General features: G+C 48.6%; 1 protein-coding gene across 1 annotated transcript; it reads left to right on the top strand.

The window, feature by feature from the left end:
• Nucleotides 1-871: 871 nt before the first annotated feature.
• Nucleotides 872-8,337, top strand: GGT6 (gamma-glutamyltransferase 6; the record flags this gene model as incomplete). The annotated part of the gene is made up of 3 exons (XM_056552541.1): nucleotides 872-1,314; nucleotides 3,907-4,020; nucleotides 6,758-8,337. Coding segments are annotated over 3 exons (1,735 nt in total), but the record flags the coding sequence as incomplete, so codon positions are not given.
• Between the last annotated feature and the right edge of the window lie 5,350 nt (nucleotides 8,338-13,687).

Raw genomic sequence — 13,687 nt, 5'->3', positions numbered from 1 at the left:
TGTAGTGGGGGGCACGCCTCCTGTATTGTAGTGGTGCACGCCTCCTGTATTGTAGTGGGGGCACGCCTCCTGTATTGTAGGGGGGGCACTCCTCCTGTATTGTAGTGGTGCACGCCTCCTGTATTGTAGTGGGGGGCACGCCTCCTGTATTGTAGTGGGGGGCACGCCTCCTGTATTGTAGTGGGGGGCACGCCTCCTGTATTGTAGTGGGGGGCACGCCTCCTGTATTGTAGTGGGGGGCACGCCTCCTGTATTGTAGTGGGGGGCACGCCTCCTGTATTGTAGTGGGGGGCACGCCTCCTGTATTGTAGTGGGGGCACGCCTCCTGTATTGTAGTGGGGGGCACGCCTCCTGTATTGTAGTGGGGGGCACTCCTCCTGTATTGTAGTGGGGGGCACGCCTCCTGTATTGTAGAGGGGGGGCACGCCTCCTTTATTGTAGGGGGGGACACGCCTCCTGTATTGTAGTGGGGGGCACGCCTCCTGTATTGTAGTGGGGGCACGCCTCCTGTATTGTAGTGGGGGCACGCCTCCTGTATTGTAGGGGGGGCACGCCTCCTGTATTGTAGGGGGGGCACGCCTCCTGTATTGTAGGGGGGGCACGCCTCCTGTATTGTGGGGGGGGGCACGCCTCCTGTATTGGGGGGGGCTCCTGTATTGGGGGGACATATCTCCTGTATATTGCTCGTCCACAGTATACAGCTCCCCGTATACTTGTAGTGATGTATGACTGGACCCTGTGGTTCTGTTTGGCCATTTTCACCACTTTTCACAGTCTAGAGATAATCCACATGAAGGTCTGGATGTTGTCTGCTGTTATGGTGGTCCTCTGCCTCTATCAGACTCAGTAACCTCACATTGTTTTCTTTCAGCCGTTCCCTCCGCCCTGTCGCCCGCACTCGCTGCAGAGAGGCTACGGTTCGGATCGGCTCCTCTCTGCTCCTGCTGGCGGTGGCCATTGCCTTCGTCCTGTATGAACTAGAATATGGTCTAGAACCTTCAGCGCCACCCAAGGTTTATGGCCGCCTGGGCCAATCCGGGAACATCAGCACCTTGGAAAGCTTCTCAATTATACCCAACCATGATGGCGACCATCAGCACTCTGAAGAGGAACACGAGGACCACCAGCACTCTGAAGAGGAACACGAGGACCACCAGCACTCTGAAGTGGAGCACGAGGACCACCAGCACTCTGAAGTGGAGCACGAGGACCATCAGCACTCTGAAGAGGAACATGAGGACCATCAGCGCGACGATCATGGACATAGTCACTCCGCAGGCACATACCACCATGCCGCTGCTGTCACAGACTCTGGTGAGTACATGGACCACAGGGTCCCGGGCCTCTCATCTCCTCCTCGTGTCTTTAGAATTCACCAGACATTAGAGACCCAGAGACATCCAGGTGTCATGGTGTCCTGACATCACATGGGTGTAAGAGAGCCTTTATCCCCAAACTGGGTAGCTTTGTGTTGTTCCGAGATCATGTGATCCTTATATCCCCTCGGAGAAGACACCAGAACCATGTGATCCATATGTCTCCTCAGAGAAGACACCAGAACCATGTGATCCATATGTCTCCTCAGAGAAGACACCAGAACCATGTGATCATTATGTCCTCTCAGAGAAGACACCAGAACCATGTGATCATTATGTCCTCTCAGAGAAGACACCAGAACCATGTGATCCTTATATCCCCTCAGAGAAGACACCAGAACCATGTGATCATTATGTCCTCTCAGAGAAGACACCAGAACCATGTGATCATTATGTCCTCTCAGAGAAGACACCAGAACCATGTGATCATTATGTCCCCTCAGAGAAGACACCAGAACCATGTGATCATTATGTCCCCTCAGAGAAGACACCAGAACCATGTGATCATTATGTCCCCTCAGAGAAGACACCAGAACCATGTGATCATTATGTCCCCTCAGAGAAGACACCAGAACCATGGGATCATTATGTCCCCTCAGAGAAGACACCAGAACCATGTGATCATTATGTCCTCTCAGAGAAGACCCCAGAACCATGTGATCATTATGTCCTCTCAGAGAAGACACCAGAACCATGTGATCATTATGTCCTCTCAGAGAAGACCCCAGAACCATGTGATCCTTATATCCCCTCAGAGAAGACACCAGAACCATGTGATCATTATGTCCCCTCAGAGAAGACCCCAGAACCATGTGATCATTATGTCCTCAGAGAAGACACCAGAACCATGTGATCCATATGTCTCCTCAGAGAAGACACCAGAACCATGTGATCATTATGCCCCCTCAGAGAAGACACCAGAACCATGTGATCATTATGTCCCCTCAGAGAAGACACCAGAACCATGTGATCATTATGTCCCCTCAGAGAAGACACCAGAACCATGTGATCCTTATGTCCTCTCAGAGAAGACACCAAAACCATGTGATCCTTATGTCCTCTCAGATAAGACACCAAAACCATGTGATCCTTATGTCCTCTCAGAGAAGACACCAGAACCATGTGATCATTATGTCCTCTCAGAGATGACACCAGAACCATGTGATCATTATGTCCTCTCAGAGAAGACACAAGAACCATGTGATCATTTTGTCCCCTCAGAGAAGACACCAGAACCATGTGATCATTATGTCCCCTCAGAGAAGACACCAGAACCATGTGATCATTATGTCCTCAGAGAAGACACCAGAACCATGTGATCATTATGTCCTCTCAGAGAAGACACCAGAACCATGTGATCCATATGTCTCCTCAGAGAAGACACCAGAACCATGTGATCATTATGTCCCCTCAGAGAAGACACCAGAACCATGTGATCATTATGTCCCCTCAGAGATGACACCAGAACCATGTGATCATTATGTCCTCTCAGAGAAGACACCAGAACCATGTGATCATTATGTCCTCTCAGAGAAGACACCAGAACCATGTGATCATTATGTCCTCTCAGAGAAGACACCAGAACCATGTGATCATTATGTCCTCTCAGAGAAGACACCAGAACCATGTGATCCATATGTCTCCTCAGAGAAGACACCAGAACCATGTGATCATTATGTCCTCTCAGAGATGACACCAGAACCATGTGATCATTATGTCCCCTCAGAGAAGACACCAGAACCATGTGATCATTATGTCCCCTCAGAGATGACACCAGAACCATGTGATCATTATGTCCTCTCAGAGAAGACACCAGAACCATGTGATCATTATGTCCTCTCAGAGAAGACACCAGAACCATGTGATCATTATGTCCTCTCAGAGAAGACACCAGAACCATGTGATCATTATGTCCTCTCAGAGAAGACACCAGAACCATGTGATCCATATGTCTCCTCAGAGAAGACACCAGAACCATGTGATCATTATGTCCTCTCAGAGAAGACACCAGAACCATGTGATCATTATGTCCCCTCAGAGAAGACACCAGAACCATGTGATCATTATGTCCTCAGAGAAGACACCAGAACCATGTGATCATTATGTCCTCTCAGAGAAGACACCAGAACCATGTGATCATTATGTCCTCTCAGAGAAGACACTAGAACCATGTGATCATTATGTCCCCTCAGAGAAGACCCCAGAACCATGTGATCATTATGTCCTCAGAGAAGACACCAGAACCATGTGATCATTATGTCCTCTCAGAGAAGACACCAGAACCATGTGATCATTATGTCCTCTCAGAGAAGACACCAGAACCATGTGATCCATATGTCTCCTCAGAGAAGACACCAGAACCATGTGATCATTATGTCCTCTCATAGAGACATGACGCAGGGGTCCAGACATAACGTGGGGCCCCTGATATGATGAGGGGGCCCGGCCACTACTTCAGACCACTCTTTTTGTGTCTCCTCTTATAGTCAGGACTGTGGTTCAGTCTCTTATCTCTTTCTTGGTCACACAGAGTCCTGTTCCGGAGCGGCTCGGGATGTCTTGGGGATTGGTGGCTCCGTGGTGGACGCTGGCGTGGCTGCCGTCCTGTGTCTCGCTGTCGTGCACCCGCACACTGTATCTTTAGGTAAGTTACACTCGGGATCCTGTTACGTAGAGGGAGATGACAAATGTGGAGAGAAAAAGCGGAATGTAGCGATGTGCACAACGTGCTGTTAGAGATGTGTGCGGTGAATGAAGAAGGTTCGCTCCCCTTGTGATCGCACAACATCATAGATCATTTACCACACGCAGTGGCGTATGGAGGAGCGCAGGTCTCGTGGGAGAGGAATCAGTGCAGGGAGCGTCGCTTTCCAGATCGGTTATATTATTAACAGGTAACCGGCAAGAAACGGACTTGGTAAAGAACAAAGCTTTATTGGCTATTCATATACTAACAGACTACGCGTTTGGAGGGGCGGGACCCCCTCTTCATCAGGTCCTCTGATTGGATGCTGGGTGCAATATCCTTTTTATTTCCACCCGATCCCGCAGAAATAACATGACAATAATAAAAATAACACGAATACAATAACCTGTAAAATTACGTTCTTCCACATGAAAAGGGTCGAGAACAGAGGATCATTCACATTTATACACGTAAAATACTTAATACAACTAGTAACATCTTCTAATTGTAATACTGAGCGGTATACAGCGGAGGACGTGTCAGTGTGTGCAGTCACCGGTGAGCGCTGCGGAGTAGGTGCCGCTCTCTACACATGGATGAGACGGATGGTTCCTATTTACAGACCGTATAGAGCGAGGACTGTCAGGAGCGCTCGGAGGTAGATAGAAGAAATCCGGGAGAAAACGCAAATCCATATTGTAATGTATATGGGAAGACGGATAATTCTGTAGAACAAATCCATATTGTAATGTATATGGGAAGACGGATAATTCTGTAGAACAAATCCATATTGTAATGTATATGAAATATATGACCAATATCATGTATACATTCATATACATTACAATATGGATTTGTTTCTATAGAATTATCCGTCTTCTCTAGATTTATCATGGACGTCTGATCTGTACATTCATATACATTACAATATGGATTTGTTTCTATAGAATTATCCGTCTTCTCTAGATTTATCATGGACGTCTGATCTGTACATTCATATACATTACAATATGGATTTGTTTCTATAGAATTATCCGTCTTCTCTAGATTTATCATGGATGTCTGATCTGTACATTCATATACATTACAATATGGATTTGTTTCTATAGAATTATCCGTCTTCTCTAGATTTATCATGGTCGTCTGATCTGTACATTCATATACATTACAATATGGATTTGTTTCTATAGAATTATCCGTCTTCTCTAGATTTATCATGGACGTCTGATCTGTACATTCATATACATTACAATATGGATTTGTTTCTATAGAATTATCCGTCTTCTCTAGATTTATCATGGACGTCTGATCTGTACATTCATATATATTACAATATGGATTTGTTTCTATAGAATTATCCGTCTTCTCTAGATTTATCATGGACGTCTGATCTGTACATTCATATACATTACAATATGGATTTGTTTCTATAGAATTATCCGTCTTCTCTAGATTTATCATGGATGTCTGATCTGTACATTCATATACATTACAATATGGATTTGTTTCTATAGAATTATCCGTCTTCTCTAGATTTATCATGGACGTCTGATCTGTACATTCATATACATTACAATATGGATTAGTTTCTATAGAATTATCCGTCTTCTCTAGATTTATCATGGTCGTCTGATCTGTACATTCATATACATTACAATATGGATTTGTTTCTATGGAATTATCCGTCTTCTCTAGATTTATCATGGACGTCTGATCTGTACATTCATATACATTACAATATGGATTTGTTTCTATGGAATTATCCGTCTTCTCTAGATTTATCATGGATGTCTGATCTGTACATTTATATACATTACAATATGGATTTGTTTCTATAGAATTATCCGTCTTCTCTAGATTTATCATGGACGTCTGATCTGTACATTCATATACGATACAATATGGATTTGTTTCTATAGAATTATCCGTCTTCTCTAGATTTATCATGGTCGTCTGATCTGTACATTCATATACATTACAATATGGATTTGTTTCTATAGAATTATCCGTCTTCTCTAGATTTATCATGGACGTCTGATCTGTACATTCATATACATTACAATATGGATTTGCGTTTTCTCCCGGATTTCTTCTATCTACCTCCGAGCGCTCCTGACAGTCCTCGCTCTATATGGTCTGTAAATAGGAACCATCCGTCTCATCCATGTGTAGAGAGCGGCACCTACTCCGCAGCGCTCACCGGTGACTGCACACACTGACACGTCCTCCGCTGTATACCGCTCAGTATTAATGAGAAGATGTTACTAGTTGTATTAAGTATTTTACGTGTATAAATGTGAATGATCCTCTGTTCTCGTCCCTTTTCATGTGGAAGAACGTTATTTTACAGGTTATTGTATTGTACTCGTGGTGTTTCTATTATTGTCGTGTTATTTCTATTATTGTCATGTTATTTCTGCCAGATCGGGAGGATATAAAAAGGATATCGCACCCAGCGTCCAATCAGAGGACCTGACGAAGAGGGAGTCCCGCCCCTCCAAACGCGTAGTCTGTTAGCATATGAATAGCCAATAAAGCTTTGTACTTTATGAAGTCCGTTTCTTGCCGGTTAATAATATAACGGATCTGGAGAGCGCCGCTCCCTGCACCGATTCCTCTCCCATTTCTACATTATAGAGGGAGATGAGGGGAGTGAAGAGCCATCCTCATCTTACAATATTCCTTGTCATTACAGGTGGAACTTTCTCCTCTATTTATTTTAATGGAACATCCCAGAATGCATCAGTGTTGAGCACCATCCCCATGGAGCCGTCCCCCACCTCGTACGGGATCCCCACCGTGCTCCAGGGTCTGTGGTCGCTTCACCGGGAGCACGGTAGGAAGCGCTGGTCCGAGCTCTTCAGCCACGCCATTATTCTGGCCCGTCAGGGGTTCTTGGTGGACCACAGCCTGCACGCTGCTCTGGAGGAGAACGGGATGAAAGCTTCGTCCTCTCAGGGACTGCGCGGTCTCTTCTATGACCAGAATGTCCTCAGGAAGGTTGGAGATAAAGTAAGAAACATGCAGCTGGGAAACACTCTGGAGATGGCCCAAACCATGAGGGATTCTTCGCTCCCCAGTGGCCTCGTCCACAACCTGTTGAGTGACATTGAGGTGACAGACAGAGAGTCGTTCCACAAGGCCCTTTCCAGGGTAGACCCCAGGAGTGAAGAGCCAACAGGGCTTCACCTTGATGGACTGACCCTGTACAGCTCCTCTGCCCCCACAGCGGGGGTAATTCTCACAAATTCTGTCCAGGGGGTGTATGAGAGCCACGGGGACAAGGCTCCTGCCACCATCTCTGACCATCTCATCAGTGTCTCCAAGACCATGTACACGCTGGCCAGTATGTGGCCCCCAGACATCCACCTGGCCAGGGTACGGGGCCCATGGGATTCAGCCCCTGTGGGAAGCAGTGTTCTAGTGGCCGACACCAGTGGAGATGTCCTCGTGATCTCCCTGACACTGAACAGCACTTTCGGTTCTGGATTTGTGGCCCCCTCCACAGGAATCCTTCTTAGTGACTTTGTCCATGGGGTGGCTGATGTGGCCCCCGCCAGCCTCTCATTTTGGGCCTGTCCATCAGTATTATTATATGAAGCAGATAATGATGTCATGGGCTTAGGGGGGCGAGGAGGGAGTTCTCTGCCCTTTTCAGTGGCTCGTGTCCTCTTACACCACGTTCTGCTGCAGATGGACCTCACAGAGTCCATGAATGGGACAGACCTAACGCCCGCAGCCCCTGACCCCTGGCTTAGGTACTTTGGTGCACTAGTTGGCGCCCCACAGAATGTTATGGCCATAGAGGTGCGAGCAGAGCATGTACACGTGGCCTCAGCCCAGGATGGCTCCTGTCACCCGGCAGGACTCTAGAAGTGAAGCTGAAGAAATACAAAGGTGGCTATGATGGACCTACCTTCTGGTCACTTATCTATTGCACTGTGTGTGGTACAATCACTCCCATTCATTTTCACTGATTCTGGTGCCACAAGGCCACGACTGAAAAAAAGTGGGGATCTGATTGGAATTCTGTCTGTAGTTCCCTGACCAGCACAATATCCATAAAGTGTGTCTGCCTGTGGTGTCCACGTGTGATGGTCGGATAGTGTCTGCCTGTGGTGTCCACGTGTGATCTTGTCTCTGTTCAGTGTGATGGTCGGATAGTGTCTGCCTGTGGTGTCCACGTGTGATCTCGTCTGTTCAGTGTGATGGTCAGATAGTGTCTGCCTGTGGTGTCCACGTGTGATGGTCGGATAGTGTCTGCCTGTGGTGTCCACGTGTGATGGTCGGATAGTGTCTGCCTGTGGTGTCCACGTGTGATGGTCGGATAGTGTCTGCCTGTGGTGTCCACGTGTGATGGTCGGATAGTGTCTGCCTGTGGTATCCACATGTGATCTCGTCTGTTCAGTGTGATGGTCGGATAGTGTCTGCCTGTGGTGTCCACGTGTGATCTCGTCTGTTCTGTGTGTTGGTCGGATAGTGTCTGCCTGTGGTGTCCACGTGTGTTGGTCGGATAGTGTCTGCCTGTGGTGTCCACGTGTGATCTCATCTGTTCAGTGTGATAGTGTCTGCCTGTGGTGTCCACGTGTGATCTCGTCTGTTCTGTGTGTTGGTCGGATAGTGTCTGCCTGTGGTGTCCACGTGTGATGGTCGGATAGTGTCTGCCTGTGGTGTCCACGTGTGATCTTGTCTGTTCAGTATGATGGTTGGATAGTGTCTGCCTGTGGTGTCCACGTGTGATCTCATCTCTGTTCAGTGTGATGGTCAGATAGTGTCTGCCTGTGGTGTCCACATGTGATCTCATCTGTTCAGTGTGATAGTTGGATAGTGTCTGCCTGTGGTGTCCACGTGTGATCTCGTCTGTTCAGTGTGATGGTCGGATAGTGTCTGCCTGTGGTGTCCACGTGTGTTGGTCGGATAGTGTCTGCCTGTGGTGTCCACGTGTGATCTCATCTGTTCAGTGTGATAGTGTCTGCCTGTGGTGTCCACGTGTGATCTCGTCTGTTCTGTGTGTTGGTCGGATAGTGTCTGCCTGTGGTGTCCACGTGTGTTGGTCGGATAGTGTCTGCCTGTGGTGTCCACGTGTGATCTTGTCTGTTCAGTGTGATGGTTGGATAGTGTCTGCCTGTGGTGTCCACGTGTGATCTCATCTCTGTTCAGTGTGATGGTCAGATAGTGTCTGCCTGTGGTGTCCACATGTGATCTCATCTGTTCAGTGTGATAGTTGGATAGTGTCTGCCTGTGGTGTCCACGTGTGATCTCGTCTGTTCAGTGTGATGGTCGGATAGTGTCTGCCTGTGGTGTCCACATGTGATCTCATCTGTTCAGTGTGATAGTTGGATAGTGTCTGCCTGTGGTGTCCACGTGTGATCTCGTCTGTTCAGTGTGATGGTCGGATAGTGTCTGCCTGTGGTGTCCACATGTGATCTCATCTGTTCAGTGTGATAGTTGGATAGTGTCTGCCTGTGGTGTCCCCATGTGATCTCGTCTGTTCAGTATGATGGTCGGATAGTGTCTGCCTGTGGTGTCCACGTGTGATCTTGTCTCTGTTCAGTGTGATGGTTGGATAGTGTCTGCCTGTGGTGTCCACGTGTGATCTCATCTGTTCAGTGTGATAGTTGGATAGTGTCTGCCTGTGGTGTCCCCATGTGATCTCGTCTGTTCTGTGTGATGGTTGGATAGTGTCTGCCTGTGGTGTCCACGTGTGATCTCGTCTGTTCAGTGTGATGGTTGGATAGTGTCTGCCTGTGGTGTCCACGTGTGATCTTGTCTCTGTTCAGTGTGATGGTTGGATAGTGTCTGCCTGTGGTGTCCACGTGTGATCTCATCTGTTCAGTGTGATAGTTGGATAGTGTCTGCCTGTGGTGTCCCCATGTGATCTCGTCTGTTCTGTGTGATGGTTGGATAGTGTCTGCCTGTGGTGTCCACGTGTGATCTCGTCTGTTCAGTGTGATGGTTGGATAGTGTCTGCCTGTGGTGTCCACGTGTGATCTCATCTGTTCAGTGTGATAGTTGGATAGTGTCTGCCTGTGGTGTCCCCATGTGATCTCGTCTGTTCTGTGTGATGGTTGGATAGTGTCTGCCTGTGGTGTCCACGTGTGATCTCGTCTGTTCAGTGTGATGGTCGGATAGTGTCTGCCTGTGGTGTCCACGTGTGATCTCGTCTGTTCAGTGTGATGGTCGGATAGTGTCTGCCTGTGGTGTCCACGTGTGATCTCGTCTGTTCAGTGTGATGGTCGGATAGTGTCTGCCTGTGGTGTCCACGTGTGATGGTCGGATAGTGTCTGCATGTGGTGTCCACGTTTGATCTCGTCTGTTCAGTGTGATAGTGTCTGCCTGTGGTGTCCACGTGTGATTTCATCTGTTCAGTGTGATGGTTGGATAGTGTCTGCCTGTGGTGTCCACTTGTGATCTCATCTGTTCAGTATGATGGTTGGATAGTGTCTGCCTGTGGTGTCCACGTGTGATCTTGTCTGTTCAGTGTGATGGTGGGATAGTGTCTGCCTGTGGTGTCCACGTGTGAGCTTGTCTCTGTTCAGTGTGATGGTCGGATAGTGTCTGCCTGTGGTGTCCACGTGTGATCTTGTCTGTTCAGTGTGATGGTGGGATAGTGTCTGCCTGTGGTGTCCACGTGTGAGCTTGTCTCTGTTCAGTGTGATGGTCAGATAGTGTCTGCCTGTGGTGTCCACGTGTTATGGTCATATAGTTTCTGCCTGTGGTGTCCATGTGTTATATCATCTCTGTTCAGTTTAATGGTTGGCTAGTGTCTGCCTGTGGTGTCCATGTGTGATGGTTGGATAGTGTCTGCCTGTGGTGTCCACGTGTGATCTCGTCTGTTCAGTGTGATGGTCGGATAGTGTCTGCCTGTGGTTTCCCCATGTGATCTCGTCTCTGTTCAGTGTGATGGTTGGATAGTATCTGCCTGTGGTGTCCACGTGTGATCTTGTCTGTTCAATGGGATGGTCGGATAGTGTCTGCCTGTGGTGTCCACGTGTGATCTCATCTCTGTTCAGTGTGATGGTCGGATAGTGTCTGCCTGTGGTGTCCACGTGTGATCTTGTCTGTTCAGTATGATGGTCGGATAGTGTCTGCCTGTGGTGTCCCCGTGTGATCTCATCTCTGTTCAGTGTGATGGTCAGATAGTGTCTGCCTGTGGTGTCCACGTGTGATCTTGTCTGTTCAGTTTAATAGTTGGCTGGTGTCTGCCTGTGGTGTCCATGTGTGATCTCGTCTGTTCAGTGTGATGGTCGTATAGTGTCTGCCTGTAGTGTCCACGTGTGATCTCGTCTCTGTTCAGTGTGATGGTCGTATAGTGTCTGCCTGTAGTGTCCACGTGTGATCTCGTCTCTGTTCAGTGTGATGGTCGGATAGTGTCTGCCTGTAGTGTCCACGTGTGATCTTGTCTCTGTTCAGTGTGATGGTCGGATAGTGTCTGCGTGTAGTGTCCACGTGTGATCTTGTCTCTGTTCAGTGTGATGGTCGGATAGTGTCTGCCTGTGGTGTCCACGTGTGATGGTTGGATAGTGTCTGCCTGTGGTGTCCACGTGTGATCTCGTCTGTTCAGTGTGATGGTCGGAGAGTGTCTGCCTGTAGTGTTCACGTGTGTTGGTCGGATAGTGTCTGCCTGTGATGTCCACGTGTGATCTCGTCTCTGTTCAGTGTGATGGTCGGATAGTGTCTGCCTGTGGTGTTCACGTGTGATGGTCGGATAGTGTCTGCCTGTGGTGTCCACATGTGATCTCGTCTGTTCAGTGTGATGGTCAGATAGTGTCTGCCTGTGGTGTTCACGTGTGATGGTCGGATAGTGTCTGCCTGTGGTGTCCCCGTGTGATCTCGTCTCTGTTCAGTGTGATGGTCGGATAGTGTCTGCCTGTGGTGTCCACGTGTGATCTCGTCTGTTCAGTGTGATGGTCGGAGAGTGTCTGCCTGTGGTGTCCACGTGTGATCTCGTCTCTGTTCAGTGTGATGGTTGGATAGTGTCTGCCTGTGGTGTCCACGTGTGATCTCGTCTCTGTTCAGTGTGATGGTCGGATAGTGTCTGCCTGTGGTGTCCACGTGTGATCTCGTCTCTGTTCAGTGTGATGGTCGGATAGTGTCTGCCTGTGGTGTCCACGTGTGATGGTCGGATAGTGTCTGCCTGTGGTGTCCCCGTGTGATCTCGTCTCTGTTCAGTGTGATGGTCGGATAGTGTCTGCCTGTGGTGTCCCCGTGTGATCTCGTCTCTGTTCAGTGTGATGGTCGGATAGTGTCTGCCTGTAGTGTCCACGTGTGATCTCGTCTGTTCAGTGTGATGGTCGGATAGTGTCTGCCTGTGGTGTCCACGTGTGATCTTGTCTGTTCAATGGGATGGTCGGATAGTGTCTGCCTGTGGTGTCCACGTGTGATGGTCGGATAGTGTCTGCCTGTGGTGTCCACGTGTGATCTCGTCTCTGTTCAGGGTGATGGTTGGATAGTGTCTGCCTGTAGTGTCCACGTGTGATCTTGTCTCTGTTCAGTGTGATGGTCTGATAGTGTCTGCCTGTGGTGTCCACGTGTGATCTCGTCTCTGTTCAGTGTGATGGTTGGATAGTGTCTGCCTGTGGTGTCCACGTGTGATGGTTGGATAGTGTCTGCCTTTGGTGTCCACGTGTGATCTCGTCTCTGTTCAGTGTGATGGTTGGATAGTGTCTGCCTGTGATGTCCACGTGTGATCTCGTCTCTGTTCAGTGTGATGGTTGGATAGTGTCTGCCTGTGATGTCCACGTGTGATCTTGTCTCTGTTCAGTGTGATGGTCTGATAGTGTCTGCCTGTGGTGTCCACGTGTGATCTCGTCTCTGTTCAGTGTGATGGTCGGATAGTGTCTGCCTGTGGTGTCCACGTGTGATGATCTGGGTTTCTCCAGACAAGGTATGGTCATGTTGGGATCACTCATGACCTGTGTGGGGTTTGGTGGCTCTTCTCACAGACAACCATTCAGCAGATGTTGGGTAGAGGGTCTTCAGTGGCCCATACACCCTATATTAAAGTGGATGATTTCAACCTAAACAATTGTAACAAATATAACAATGTACAATGGTTTTTGGGCGGTGAGACTGCTATTGTGTGAAATAAAGTCAGCCATGTGGATCTATTCAGCCCACGATCAGACAGAAATTCCTGCAATATTATTCTCAGAAGGTTCGTGGTCTCCTGGGGTCACTGATAGTGTATGGTCGAGCTCAGGAACTGTATGTGTCCGGCTGTGTGAGAGGATTTGTCAGCCAAAATTGTATCACATGTATGGCCGACCTGTGGTCAGGTTCACACAATGTATTTCTGCCCATTTTATTTACTATCCCGGGGTAAGAGAGGGGGCTGTGTCCTATCACTGCACCTGGTGGTCACCTCTGATCCCTGGGGTAAGAGAGGAGGCTGTGTCCCATCACTGCACCTGATGGTCACCTCTGGTCCCTGGGGTAAGAGAGGAGGCTGTGTCCCATCACTGCACCTGATGGTCACCTCTGGTCCCCTGAGCCAGTGACCTATCACTGCACCTTGGGGTCATCTCTGGTCTCCTGCTCCCCCGGGTAAGAGAGGAGGCTGTGTCTTATCACTGCACCTGGTGATCACCTCTGGTCCCCTGAGCAGCTGCGGTGACACCAGACT

The sequence above is a fragment of the Hyla sarda genome, unplaced genomic scaffold (genome assembly GCF_029499605.1).
Source record: "Hyla sarda isolate aHylSar1 unplaced genomic scaffold, aHylSar1.hap1 scaffold_1692, whole genome shotgun sequence".
Classification (NCBI taxonomy): domain Eukaryota; kingdom Metazoa; phylum Chordata; class Amphibia; order Anura; family Hylidae; genus Hyla; species Hyla sarda.
This window is presented reverse-complemented; position numbering and strand designations above follow the sequence as displayed.